At 29.9% G+C, this 15,913-nt stretch overlaps 1 protein-coding gene across 10 annotated transcripts in view; it reads left to right on the top strand.

Annotated features, from left to right (window-relative positions):
* Positions 1–15,913, top strand: part of LOC130664649 (RNA binding protein fox-1 homolog 2) — a 138,654-nt gene that overhangs the window by 40,325 nt on the left and 82,416 nt on the right. For all 10 annotated transcript variants that reach the window (XM_057464671.1, XM_057464672.1, XM_057464667.1 and 7 more), the window contains exons 3-4: positions 6,261–6,527; positions 6,808–6,861. In XM_057464671.1, the coding sequence (XP_057320654.1) occupies positions 6,261–6,527; positions 6,808–6,861 (321 nt within the window). The remainder of the gene's footprint in view (positions 1–6,260; positions 6,528–6,807; positions 6,862–15,913) is intronic.

The following is a 15,913-nucleotide window of genomic DNA, read 5'->3' as shown; positions in this document are numbered from 1 at the left end:
GCAATCGGATTTTATTCGGGAGATAAAAGAAACAAAAATTTCTAAGAGAATTGTTGATTTTTTTTTCTATTTTTTTTTTTAAATTACTTTGGGTGTGTTTGAACGTGTTGAAAGTGTACACTGAAGGAACCACAAACGAAGCCATTTCCTTTCCTCTCGATAAAAGCAAAAAAAAAAGAGTGCACGTACTCTCTTAGAAACGTTCTCACGGTACTCATTCCAGCCACGTAGCACCGTAGAAACACTCACCGTGTTGTTGTCCGCTTCGAGACGACCAACATGACATGAAAAGAGGGATGAACAAAAAAATTCAACTTGAACAAAGAAAAAAATATCACAAAGACGATATAGAAAGGAAGATTGAAGAAAAACCGGGGCCTCAGATAAATATTTGACGTTACAATCAACCTTCCCTTCAAGTTAAATCTTACTGTTTTACTTTTACTTGCTTTCTATACGTCATTCTTTTACTTCTTCTCGGTTTACTTTATTTCTGTTCTTGAAATGTCGATCAAGTTTTTATGAAAAATTATTACTTGTCAATAGTTAAAAAAAAATTATTACTAGTAATTATGGAAAAAGTTATTTTTATACACTGTAAAAAACGAGTGTTGAAAGGACCTGAAAACGGTGTAGCGGTGTAATCAAAGTGCTAGAATGTCCGCCAAAAATTGCAGGCCACCCCCAATCTCTGAAACTACCCCTTCATATATTCACATAATTTTTTTTCATTTTTGTTGCCCGAAAAACATTCCGATCTTATGATCCTGAAGTTGAAGTGATCCTGAAGATGACAAATTAAAAATTTTTGAGATTTTTTTTCAACCAATAAATTACCAAAAAAAAAAATCTAAAAATATGCACATGTAGAAAATTAAAAAATCTATAGGTGCAATTTTTTGAATTTTTTTTTTTTATAGTTTATTGTTTTTAAAAAAATCAAAAAATAATTTGACGTCTGCCAAATTCAGTATCATAAGTTGATAGATAATGAACTATTTTTGGATTTCTTGATCAACAAATTAATTATAAAAAATAAAAAATATGCACATGTAGAAAATTACAAAATTTCCAGGTGCAATTTTTCAAAATATACATTTTTTTCGACTTATCGCTTAGAAAGAAGTCCAAAAATTATTAGATGGCAAGCTTCAGTATTATTCCAATCTTCTGGCATATTTTTTTTTTAACACCGGGAAAAATTTTAACATAGCTACCAGTGTTATTTTAACACCATTTTCGGGGTAAAATTTAACACCGATAACCTTAATACCGTGATAACGTTGATTTACACCGGTTACTTTTTTTTTACACTGTAGATTACTTTTTTCGATTAACTTACTTTTTAAATACTTTATCCATAGGTAGTTTTAAAGCCTGATAAAATTGTTTGATCATGTTATTAAATTTTTAAATTGCTTACATAAAAGCTTAAAGATACAAATTTTACTTTTTATCGTAAATAATTTCAATTAAATTAAAAAATATATATATACATATAACCTGAACTCATAAATTTTTACAATATTATTAAATTCGTATAAAATAAACTTGAAATTTACAATTCAACTCACTGTAAAATTCATATTTTTTTCACCGTTGAAACGGTCTAGTGATCGAAGTACTTTTCTAAGTACTTTATTTAATTTTACCTCGCGTTTTAAAAGTTCACGTTTTATAACTTGACATCTTCTGAGATTTTTCTCACAATTCTACTTGATAAATCACAATATATTTTGATTATTTTACATTTTTATGTTATTTAACTTTGTAATTAACCCTCAAGATAACGAAAATTATATAATTTCCATAGCGTGATAACTCTACAATACAAATTTAGTAATTTTACCCCATATTTTTTAGTGAAGTTCCCTGTATATTTTTATTCTCGTGCGATTCGCAAAAAGCATGAATTAAAAATACGAAAAAATAAAATGAACTAAGGATGCTTACATAAACAACAACTAAAATAAATAACATAGAACCTTCCCCGAGCTTGCATCGAACAACCCAATGTTTCATATTAAAATATTTAATAGCTTTTACGCCAACTTCCTTCTGATAAATATAAAACATTCTTTTCTCGGTATATACACTGGAAAAAATTAGCGGAGTAAATCCGGAGTGAATGCGGAATTAAATAAAATCTACATCACTTTGAAATTACTCCGTTGAAAAATAAACTCCTCATTTACTCCGTATGAAGAGTGATTTTTTTTTAAACTCCGGAACTCCGAGTGACGGAGTGAATTTGGATTCAAATAAAATCAGTGATCACTGACGTCACTCACGATTTTTTTACAGTGTAAACTATAAAAAGGCGGTGTTAAAATGAAGTAACACCGGTGTAGACGATGTAATTTGACGGTGTTAAATCGGTGTAAAAAAAATCCACGTACAGAAATTAGAAAAAGAAAAATGTACAACATATAAAAAAAATATAAAATTTTAATTAATATTATCTGGAGGAAATTTAAATTTTGCAATGTACTTATGTAAATAATTATTAATGTTATACGTAATTTATTTAAAATTCACACAATTTTACGCTCGCCATTTCAATCACCAATAATTTGATTAATTAATAATAATACCGTTTAACTGTACACGGAAAAAAAATAGTAGTGGCTACTCTCTGGGATAGTATCCACTACTATCTAGACTATATCCACTACTATCCGGGATAGTACTCAGTACTATCCTGAGAGTAGTGGATACAGTCTAGATAGCATACAGTACTGTCTGAAACTTTTTTTTTACAAAAAGTACTGAGTACTATCCCAGAGAGTAGCCACTACTATTTTTTTTTCCGTGTCGTGATCGAATCAGTAAAAATATCCACGAAGTAAAATATTTCCAACACCGAAAAATATTTTAACACCGGTAAAGAATATTTACACCTTCGGCGGTGTCATTTTAACACTGCTTTAGTTGAAATTTCCCACCGAAAATTTTAACACACCGCCTGGTCTTACCCCGTTTTTTACAGTCTATAAATCATGGAAAGTTTTAAATAAATTTATTTAAAATAAAGTAATAACATATTGATAAACATTTATAGCTCTAATCCAACATTTGAAATATATACTGTAAACCAGTGAAACTCATTCATTTCGAGTTTCAACCTCTATTAAACTCCTTAGTTTACAAGAATTATGATTCCACATGGAATAATTTCATTTATCCTCTAATTGCTGTGTCGAGGGCAGAGTACGTGAACTTTGTGAAATATTCTCACCAAGCGAACTTTGAGTTTCATGAAAATTTGGGGTTGAATTACCAACCTCTAATAATTCTCAAACATTTGCTTCGTGATTCTCTAATTTATTTTGTTTCGTTTCGTTCCGTTTATTTAACTTCTTTTTATTTTATTTTCCTTGCACTTCCTCTGATAATCCCGGGAAAACTTATTTTTTCTTCCATCCAACCTCGAGTACAGCCGGAAAATTTTATTTTTCTCTTATTCTTGAAACTTTTTTCTTATAGAAAAATTTTCCAAGTCTTCTTAGGGATTTAACTCAAAAGAAGAAGAATACGTATATATAAAAACAACTTTTCCGACCTTTTCATTGTTTTTTTTTTCTTTTCTTCATCATGTTCGTTTCTATCTTACAGAACTTTACATTGTCTTTTTATCTCAATTAGTTATTCCCGATTTACATGAGTTTTCATAGAAGCAAAGTAGAGAGTAGAGTAGAGTAGAGTAGAGTAGAATAGAGAAGACACGAGAAGAGAATAGTAGCAAGACATCTACTACATCGTGGAAATCGTGAATGGGAGGATGAGGAGTTGAATACGTAAAGCGATAGTTCTGGGATGTTCGTAAGCTTCTTGGTTGGCTAAGCTTCAATGTCCTGAGTATTCTCAGCTCGTAAAGGCGCCCATTTCTACTTAGAGATGATAGGAAACGAGACAACTGTGTTAGAATATCAAACAGTATGCGCCCACGTCGATCTACAACATCTGCCGCTATATTGCCTGTAATATCAAACAACTATTTACTATTACAAAGTGAGATTGATGATCACCACCTGATTTATAACATCATTCAGTATTAATATAAACTTTATTCAAAGCAATTCATTCTGTTGCCAATAATTTAATTATTTCAAATCCACAATTCACTCGACAATCTATTCAATTTCATTCGCATAGATTTTGGGTTATGAATTATTAAATTCGTCTATTTACACATACACATATACATTTTAACGATCGAGGACCTGCCTTTAATCAATTATAAATCCGATTAACATACATGATTATTGGGATATTTTAATTACAATATTTAATTAATTATCATTTAAAAGTACGACAATCTATTCATTCTGTGGTTCAATTCTGGGACCAGTTTTTGTTATTGAAATACAAAATTTTAATTAATTATTAATGATTATTGACAAAGTTTTGTTCTTCTATAGAAAAAATTTATCGATTTTAATTCTGTACTTTCGGTATTTGGAATATTTCATTGTAACTAGTTGATAAAATATTAACCCTTGAATGGCAGATGTCGGTGATATGACGTAGGTGTCAGTTTATGTCATACAGTGACATTTTGATCCCAACTCCTAGAGTTTTTTAAATTTGTCTTCGAATAAATCCTGTAATACCTCGAGCCGCAGCCTCGATTATATTGGATTTTTTTACACAGTTAAAAATATCGTGTATTTGTATTAGAAAATTATTTGGTTTAATTTTTTGTTTTGATTTTCAACACAGAAAGCTGTTAATTCAACACAAATCGTTTGTGTTATTGTACTTTAACTGATTTTTTATGTTGAATTACTAGAAAATCTGTAATGTAACAAATTTCTTGTGTTATTCGAAAATTAACACAAAATTTGTGTTGTTCAGCTAAACACTCTCGCCCGTTTCTTCATTTCTGTAACCGAGCAAAGTATTTTAGCAGCATTGTCTGCAAGGAAACTTGGATTATAATTGATTTACAATTAAATGTAATCATAGATAACTTGAATATTTATGTACCTGAAGTTCGGAACGTTTTTCGTGAAACGAAAATGAAAAAACAAAATGAAAAGTAAGAAATCTACTGGATCTAGAGTTTTGAAATGTTTCGTACATGCGCTAGTATGTCAGTCGAAAATTGCAGGCCACCCCCAACTACCTCTTAAGCAGTCAAATTATATCAATTTTTCATTTTCGTTGCGCGAAAAATGTTCTGATCTTCAGGTACATGAATATTTTAATGATCAGGTTCAATGATTTTTTTTATTCTCATTTTACGGAGGATAATTCGTAGCTCCGTTTTTTAGAAAAATCACTGAAAATCGAACTAATTGTTTGCTAAATTGACATCAGTTGTACTAAGGGTAGATTTGTATACTTGAGTCGGTTAGATTATGTGCTCATATTTATTAGTTAATTTTAACACGAAAAGTTTGTTCAATTTACACATTTTTTCTGTCAAAATAACAGATTTTGTGTTCAATTATTTAACATAAAATTTGTATTAAAGATCAACACAAACACAATGTGTTGAATTAACACTAAAATTCATGTAGACCATTTGCCACACGATTTGTGTTGAATTCAACACAAAATTTCTAACTGTGTAATTTCCAGTAAAAAAAATGTTTTTACTCAAATACGCGCCATTTTTTAAATTTGCAATATTTAAAAAAATATTGATATGTCCAAGATAGACTATTTTAAAGTAGTTTTGGTCCCGTAAGTGGGTTTTCAAAAAATATATCGATATTAAAAAATGAATTGTCGATTTTTCGAAGAAACGTTGAAGGTCTCAATTTCCCGTATATCTCGCGGCTAGTCCTGTTCCCAGCGATGAAATTTAAAAAAAATCAATTGAAAATTGTTTGGGGTCAAAGTGGCACCTGATGTTACGCATGTACCTGAAGATCGGAACGTTTTTCGCGCAATGATAATGAAAAAATTTATGAAATTCTACTGTTTAAGAGTGATTTTAGGGGTTATTGGGGGTGGCTGCAATTTTCGGCTGACATACTAATATTTGAAACATTTCAGAAATCTAGATCCAGTAGATTTTTTACTTTTCATTTTGTTTTTTTATTTTCGTTCCGCAAAAAATGTTCCCATCTTTAGGTTCACTGTTACGCAAGAGTTGAAATCAATTTAAAAAATTACTATTTTTATGAACGTTAATAATTGACTCAGTTGATTTAAATATTTAACGAAATTTTAAACTTTTTATAAAAATAAAAAACCATGAACTTGTTAATAATAAATTTTCTCTCTATTTTCCGATATTCGCCGAGCAGTCAGAAGTATTTCAAGCAGCAGTGCAAGCCGCGGCGGCAGCAGCAGCAGCAAATAGCGGAGGTCAGCAGCCAGCGCCAGCCTCAGGTGGAACTGAAGCAAGCCCTGAGGGTGGAGTTGAAAGTAACAGCATGGTGCCCGTTACGTCGGGAGCGACGACACCGGCGACAGCGACACAAGGAACTGACCTCAAGGGTCAGCCAAAGCGACTTCACGTCAGCAACATACCTTTTCGTTTCAGAGACCCTGATCTCAGGGCAATGTTTGGAGTGAGTTTCTCTTTTACCTCTACTTCTTTGAACACCCCAACAATATACTCAAAGCTAAAGCAAATACTCTTTCATAATCTCTATCAGATACCTAACAATGTCATATACTCCAATATTTTACAAACATATATATATATATATTTTGAAAAGTAAATTCCCTTTGCAAGCTCAAGTCAAATAAATATTTAGTATCATATCAGTTTCATTTTATTTTTATAAATATTTTATTCATTTTTATTGAAACGATAAAAATAAAAAAAATTCCTTCTTTTTTTTACAGCAATACGGTCCTATTTTGGATGTAGAAATAATATTTAATGAACGCGGAAGCAAGGTAAGCGATCGTAATCCTCTGGATGCGACTTAAAATGAATAAATGAAAAGAAAATAAATAAATAATAATTTAAAAAAAAAACAGTATTGCCCTGGCGTCTCTTCTGGATGTCGATTGACCGGTAGATTTGATCGGAATCGTATAGTTATCCACTTTCAGAAAGTTAGACCTCATGTTTGTATCAAATAAAAAGTTTGTCGTATCTTTTTGCAAGTCAGAAAGTTGCCAAAAGAAGGAGTATAAATAAATAAAAAAAAAAAAACCATCGATAATTCGAGGTCTAGACTCAGAACTTAACTCTCGGATGCTTTTTTGTGTCCCATACCATCGATGGTTTAGCTTTTATTGGTAAACTTTGTTCTCCTCTAGTGACACGACGACATCCTGAGCGGAGATACTGGGGCAGCTGTAATTGTTTCGGTAACGCAGGATCACCCAAGGCCCAAACTTTTTACTCCATATCAAAGTCGCGTCGTTAAAACTTTCGTCTTTGTTATTACTGATTTTTATTTTCCCTCTTATCTTATTTTTTTACTTTCATTATCCTTAACTCTGGCTTCCTTTTATTTTTCCCTCATCTTATTTTTTATTTTTCCTTCTTCTTCTTCTTTTTCTTCTTTTTTTTTTAACGTCATTTCCACAGATAAAAGACGTCTCAAGAGTTTCAAGAGCTCGACGTCCTACAATTTTACGTTGTCCAGATTCTCTTGGATGATCCTGCGTTCCCATACACACTTGTATCTTTCAGTGCACTGGCAACACTCGTTAAAAACTCTGTTTCATTTTTATTGAGTCACCAGCCATCAGGATATAACAGTAACAGTAACAGTAAAGAGAAAACTACTTTATATCGATCCGCGAGTGATATTCTAAAGACTTAAAGAGACTTCTTACTAAATTATTTTTTTTATATTTCATTATTTTTATCAACTCACTGCAGATTATAAATTATCATAATTATTTTTTATAAAAATAATTATGACTAAACACTGAAGAAATAAAAGTACTGCAAATACTGCCGTCTAGTTGTTGAGAAAAACTTAAAGAGGTTCGAGTAAATCTAATGCTGGTAGAATTTTTCAACTTTAAGATTTGAAATTAAGTATGTATATAAATGAATACTCGATCGATGTCTTATCAAAATTTGAAAACGATTCACTGTCTAGTTTCTTAGAAAAACAGTTTGAAAAATGACATTTTCAAAGTTCTTATACACAGACTTATGGCTGACGACCCGGGTCGAAAAATGAGATCTGATTTTAGTGTAACTGGGCCGTATTTGGACTAATTGGTCTGTATTTGAAGAAATAAAAACCACACATCATAAACTTGAATATTTGTAGATTATGATAACATTTTTAACAATTTAGTGTTACCTGTAGTTATTTAAATAATTGAAGTTAAACTTTATTATTTAATCTCGTTCATCGACAGAGATACATCCCTGGTGGAAATTTTTCGGAATTTTCTCTGAAAAACTCAGTTCTAAAGTTCTAAAGACTTTTTCAGAGTTATTCAGAGAAAATTCCGAAAAATTTTCACCAGGAATATTATTGAGGGTTCGGCAACATCACGGAAGCAACTGAGAGACGAAACAAAGATAGAAATACATTAAAAAGAGAGATGAGATAAGAATTAAATTTTTCCCGCTTTAATTTAAATTTGATGCTTAAGAAATTAGAACGCGCTGTTGCCACATCTTTTTATAAAACCATATTAGAAGACTTTGGTAACCAAAAAAATTCAAACACTACTTTGACTCATTAGTTTCGCTCGAACCTCCTTCAATAATTAATGTTCCAAATAAATTTTAATTTCGTGATTTTTAAAAATTTGAACTTCCCGCTCAAAGATTGAACTTTGCCACAGTTGAAATTTAAATTGTATACTGAACCTACTTGACGTTGGATCATGATCAGAACATATTAAACCTGCTCGACGTACCGAAAACGTTAATAAGACTCATGTGCATCTAAAACGTAGACAGAATTTATCTATACTTGAAACTAAAGAACAAAATTAATTAAATAGAATTTTATTGCAACTAAAAAGTGTCAAAAATCTACAAGTCCATGAATAAAAATTCTTAGCTGTAAAAAAATGTAGGTGACGTTCTAGACGTAAATTGTCTAGAGACGGATCTCTACGTTTTTTTTGTCTTACAGACAATTTAGAAGCTACAAGAGGATAAATAAAAATTTTTGTATGGAAATTAATCATCTGGAGGATTTATGTCTAAAATGTCCTCTAAATTTTTTTAATACCGTAAAAATTTTTATTCATGGACTTGTAGCTGCTTAACAATTTTTTAGTAGCAATAAAATTCTCTTTAAATAATTTAGTTTTTTTGTCTTCAGTTTCACCCATGTTCAGTTCACGTTTCCAGTATATCTAGGTTTAATACAAGTTTTGATGATCATTCAAGAGCTTAAAGGTTCAATTTACCTCTCTTACGTCAAATAAGATTCAGTATAATTATTTAACCCAACTGTTTCATTTTCATTCAAATTTATATGACGTTGGAATAATTAAATTACTCTGTTAATTAAAATATCGACAAATGTAGTCAACTCGTAATAATGTCGCATCAATTACTAAATTTTTTCTCAATGAATGTAAAAATAAATTATATTCAAAGGCAGTCTGCCACAACTACTTTGGTCATTGAAAGGAATCACTGATTCCAAAGACATCGTGACTTCCAAAGAATCAATTCGTTTTGTTCGCTGTTCTAAATGTCAGCCGTCTTTCCGCCAACGACGGCTTCGTTTGCAGTACAAACTTTTTTTTATCAGTGAATTTTAAAAATAAAACAATTATTTACATTACCTTGAAATAAGTATATCATATGTATTATTACCCATAAAAATTTCTTAATGTCACCATTAAAATTTAACGTCACTTGTCAAGTTTTATGTGACAATTTGAATTTTTTTACGCCGCTCAAAATAATTAAATAAAATATATGAATAAATTTGACGGGTGATTTTTTTCTATAAATATCAAATAATTAGTAAGAAGAATCTTAAAAATTCTCAGCCGCGTAATGTAAAATCGGTAATAAAAAAATTTTAAATGCAAATAGTTTTCAATATGGATGACGGGTAACTCAATGTCGGCATTAATAGTGAGGTTGGGGTTATAAGATCCGCAGTAATACATCTCGGCGACATGCGGCATCCGGGTGAGCTTGCATATTCAGGACGCCCGGTTATAGGCCGTAAGTGTGACCGTCGTGTTATATAGAGTTAAATTATCATCAAGTGAGTAGAGTACAGTAGAGTAGAGTAGAGTAAAGTAAAGTAAAATAATGGAACGTAAGGTAATTTAGTGTGTTTACAACAAGTATGCAGTATGATTTGTAAGTGTGTTAGAATCTGCAACGAATCTAGAATTCAATAATGAAACGTAGATTGGAAATCCTAAATGGCACAATCTCATGATAAAATCGTTTGACGGAAACTGTAAGAATTATATTGAATTGGACGTTTGCATTAGTTAGTTAGTTTGAATTCGACCTCGTCTCATCGTCGTCAATTCAGCACGTACTACGGAGCTCGTTTTATTCGCGGGCGTTTCATGCCGGAAGTTCGCCTCGCGTGTCGCATCCGCCATCGTAACTACCAATCACGTCTCTCCGGGGTGTATACGAAACGATGGACTGAAGAAGAAGGTGGTAAAGCACAGTCGGCGGCGAACGGGCCGCTTACAGTTTCCGGATGACCCCCGGTCTTTCTCGATCTAGGATTAATTAAACTCTCTATTGCCGGATTGTACTCATCAACGTACTTTTTATATAATCGATATTTTCATGACCGTCATTTTTTTTTTGTGCTCAAGGATTTTTTAAAAAAATTTTTTTATCTTATCAATATACTAGAGTTTCTAACATTTAATTTATTTAAAGTCACGACTTAGAATTTTTATTTAAAAAAAAAATCTGTATTTGAATAATTAATGAAAATTTAAATCTTTTGTATTCACTGCGTAACTTCGTCGTTTATTTATTCGTATTTTTTTCCAAAGTTTTTTAAAAAAATCATATTAATTTTCTTCCCACGACCTCATTTCGTGCATAGTATTGTTTTCTCGCGTGGGCTCTTAAGAATAATTGTCGGCGATAGAAGATCTAAAACTGTATCTTCACGGGAATTAAACCGATCGAGGAAGTATTTAATGACGTCTGTTGGACACAAGTCTTAAATATTATACGAGAAAGAGCTTAGGGTAAACTGAATGATCATGCGAGGAGCTTATGCTGCGACACGTAAAGGCGAGGCCAATCTTAATGGCATTTACATAAAAATGTACATATATGTCTGATATTAAGTATTATTGGTTTTAACTTAAACGTGTATATATGTAAGTGTTTACATTTGGTAGTACGTATGTAGGTAAGCTGAGTAGGAAATAGAATAGAAACAGTGATCGATCGATTGTGCAGACGGAAGGAAAATTTATTCGGCCTCAAGAAAATAAACGATGTTTGTTGGACATCGATTGAAACGAGTGTTGCCAGTGTTTCTTGATTTATGTTAAGTAAGCGAGGGAGGATGCTACTTTTATATTATTTAGAATAAAAGAAATATATATTACAACTAACAGATGAATGTTTTATACATTTTTTTTAAATATATTCTCATAAAAGCTTTTTTTTATTGAAAGTTCTGCACAGAGAAAAAGGATTTGGCGCCAAAAATTTTTACTTGCCCTGAGAAATTTTTCACATTATAAATTGAAAACGAAAATTTTCTTGGGACGAAAATAAATTTCTTGCGCCAGAAATCTTTCTTTTCTGTGCATGCAGGGTAACGAGACCAATGGCGGGACAATAATTATTTTTTGTAATAAATTTCAAGTATAATTGGACGAAAATAAGCAATAATGTGTCGATCAACAGGGATGTCATTTTCAGAAAATGGCTTTTAAGATTTTAAATTATTTTTAATAAATTTTCTCGGGAAATTGTGTGAGCACGAATTGCTTCTGTGCTTTTATTGATCAATGCTTGAGAAAAAGTTTATAGTTTAAAGATTTAAAGTAAGCAAATTCATAAAAAATGGACTGAAATTTTGTACAACGAAACATAAAGTAACCAATTTAATTATCGAAAATATTTCAAGACGGCTCGGTTTTGTCAAATTGAATCCACACGGAAATATTGTAGTAAAAAATTGTAGTAGCGAGTACTACAATATGTAGTAAAGGATACTACATAAATAGTACTGACGTTACTACACGTGTGCTTGTGGTTATTCCAAGTTGAAGTTATTTTTTTACTCCGACTTGTAGTAACCTCAACTACAGCTGCTGTTGCGGCAACTACAATTGTTTCCGTGCAATTAATCTAAAGTAACTTGACATTATTGCAGAAATATTTGAACGTAAAAAGTTAATTACAATGAAAGTTGATTACAATGTATTTGAATTTTTAATCAAGTTAATAAACTGCCCTCTGCAATCTACTATTCAAACTCAAGACTCAACTCGATTTTTCAAAAAGTTTTTGTATCAACAATTTTTAAAATTTTATGATTTTCATTTTTTTTCAACCCTCAACTATTCAAAAAAACATTTTTTAGTTACCGAGAAATCATTTGGTACAAAATTGCTTATTGACGTCCAATTATATATTTTTTTCAAATTATATATATTCAAATTTATATAATAATTATTTCAAATTATTTACTGAACTGTCCCACTATTAAATTTTCAAAAAGTTTCTAAAATTTTTTTTTATCGTCATTAATTTTCTTATACTTTAAATAATTTTCCAAAAATTTCTCATATATTTTTCCATATATTGAAATTTTTTAAATTCAATACCAAAATTTTTTCAAACTAAATTTTTTACTGAAATTTCAAAAATCCCTCAGCGGACCCGCTATTGGTTTACATCCAATACTAAATGAAACCATATTTCTATATAAATAAATTAATAAATATATAAATTACCATATTTTGAATAAATAAAGTACAAGCTTTTATAATTGAGTAATATTTAATATTTACTTGTAATATTTACATATTTATATTTACTAATCCTCTCTCGCTGTATTAATAATAATTTTCAGCCACCATACTGCTTCTGCAAATATCGTACATTTTCACATGAAAGTAAAAAAAAAAGACATACACACGTCGTATTAAATATATATAATATTTTATTAATTTAAAATTTTTTTTTTTAATCCGCAATTCGCCAAGCTAGACTCGGCGGGTAGTATCTTCCATTTTGTAAAAGCACTGTGCTTTAGCCGTTAAATTAAAAATATAAAATAAAGGCTGATAATACTCTCGAAAGCTTCGTCAATGTAAATGGAATGTGGCATCCCTAATGAAGTGCAGCATTTTGGAATTATAAAAATTACAGCAACTCAAGGAATTTCTTTTGTAATTTACTAAAAAAAAAAAAATACAATTAAAAAAAAAAAGACGAGTCAAACGTACAGTTCTAAGCCAGTCGGTGTTTCGAAAGTAATTTTTTTTTTTTTTTTTTATAGTAAACATCAATGATAATAATGATAATGATAATGCATTTTTGTTTTTTTATTTATGAAATGTACATATATTTGAATTAACGCAGACTTTAATATGAATTTATATTTTTTTGTATAAAAACATAGAGAAATATGCTTTCGAAACGATCCCCGACCGGTGACACTTTATTTCGCAGTGTACGTGTCAGTTACGGGTTACTTATGACATTAATAACCAATGGTGTTAGTCCTCGTAGTTTTTAGACGAGCTGTTGCATTTTTTCTAGCTAGAAAGCCTTCCGCATCTTTTTTTATTACATATATAAATATCATTTTAGTTTTCCATTGGTTATAAAAACTAAACGGTCTTCCTGATTAATTGCTGCACCAGAACTTTTTTTCTTTTTTTTTTTATTAACCAGTACACTGATTCATACATTAACACATTATGAGTGTGAATGTAGATGACAATTGTCAATTTTCAAAATTTTGAAATAAGGGAATTAAATGAAAATCAGATAAAATTTTAAAAATACGCATTTATAGAATTGGAAAATGAGTATGTGCATTTTTTTTAATTTTTACATTTTAAATTATTTAATTCGTTTATTTGTAATTTGGAATTTGTCATGTCTGCTACATTCAATTCACACTCATCAAAACATTCATTGAATTAATTCAAAAATATTTCATTTAAATTACTCATTTTTTCTACTAGATTATTAATTTATTTTGGATCTATTTTTGAACTACAATTTTTCTTTGTAAATTAAAGAAGTCTATAAGCCAAATTTTAAATAACCCCGTTTTTTAGTTTCAATTTAAAAGGTCATAGGTTTTAATATCTTCAAAAATTTAGAATTTTGTCGTAATTTTAAAGATAAAATCAAAATTATGCAAGGGCACTTATAGATGTCCGGATTCAATTTTATCGGAAATTGGTCATTTTTTTAAATTAGCAAACTATAGCAAAGGAAAAAAAATATCATAGATAGTGCACGGAAAAAAAATATTAGTAAATATTACTGAGATTCTTGTCAACAGCGCGCCTAGACCGAATTTCAGTAAATATTATGGAGTCGAACGTAAGAAATTAATAACAGATGCATTTTTTTGACAAGTGTCTTGTAGTTTTTTAAGGTTTAAGTAGTAATTTTAAATAAACAAGCCTTATATTTCAACGATTAACTGTTAATTATAGCAGTTTAAACATTAAAATCATAATTTTACTGATTGAAACGAAATTAGTTATTGAACATAACATAAATAATTAGAAATTAAACTACAATTATTGTCAATCATTTTTTTCCGTGTGATATGTAAGAAGTATTCCTGCATATTTTTGAAAAAAATTTCTGGATAGTTTTTTAAAATGATTTTTTAGAAGATATTTGACATTCGAATTCGTCTTTAGGTAGAAATTTATCGTTTACGTTAAAAATAATACACTCGGTAATTTTTTCCATACAAAATTTTGATAAAAATTACTAAGAAGAGAGTAATTTAGGGACAGTATGGAATTATAGTGAAAATTACCAATAATATAAAAATTTTTGAACCCGGTAAACAAATTTCACGCCATTGTTTGTTTTCATTTTTTACTTATTCATATTTTTAGCTTTTTTTTTTTGGCAATCGATTTATTCAAAGAATAATCCGAACATTTTTGTCCACTACAGGATTACAAAATGACGGAAAATAAGAGATCGTGACTTCAAAGGTCTAAAATAAAAATTAATAATAGAGGGATTTTTTTATAAAAAATAATTATAGACCGCTTAGCAATTTCATATTAAAAAAAAATTACTTGACACATGACACTAAACTGACAGTTGACCTTTACAAAAATTGGGTCGTTTTCTGTGGATATTGCAGGATATTTTTTAAGTATTTTCACAAAAAGCATCGTATATATTTAGTACAAATAAGTACATATAAGACGTTCTACTCGTGTGATGTTGATATATGAGTTTTTCAGCCAGTATATCAACATCACACTCAAGTTTATACGAATTCATACTAGATATATACAATCTTATAAAAATAAGTTAACAAACAAAAATTTAATACTTTTTTTTTTTAAGACGGGTCTAAACTTTTTTCTTTATCACTCAAGTCGACGAATACTATTCTTCTTGCATTTGCGCAGTAAATGGAAACTTTGTTCCATCTTTTTCTCTTAAACAAATAACAATTTTTAAAAAATGAAAATGTAGATTGCTAAATTATAAAGTAATGCATCGAGTATCGTTCTCAATTTTGCATTTAAGGGGGGGGGGGTAGGGTTTCAGCGTAAAAAAAAACACTTTTTACGATTTTTTTTCTCAAATATGGATTGAGCAATTTTATTCAAACCTTTTGTACATTATTGAGCATACTTTTGACAATGTTGTGTAATTTTATCATGCAGAAATATTGAAGTATAAGCCAGTAACAGAGCTTCCCCCAGAACGTCTTGAAAAAAAAATCAATTTGCGGTGTTTATTATAACTCAGCCGGAAATTATCTGAAAATGAAAAACCATGAAAATTTAGTCAAATTATAATCAAATCTTCTCCCCAACGTTCTCTAAT

This window comes from Microplitis mediator, chromosome 3 (genome assembly GCF_029852145.1).
Source record: "Microplitis mediator isolate UGA2020A chromosome 3, iyMicMedi2.1, whole genome shotgun sequence".
Lineage (NCBI taxonomy): Eukaryota > Metazoa > Arthropoda > Insecta > Hymenoptera > Braconidae > Microplitis > Microplitis mediator.
This window is presented reverse-complemented; position numbering and strand designations above follow the sequence as displayed.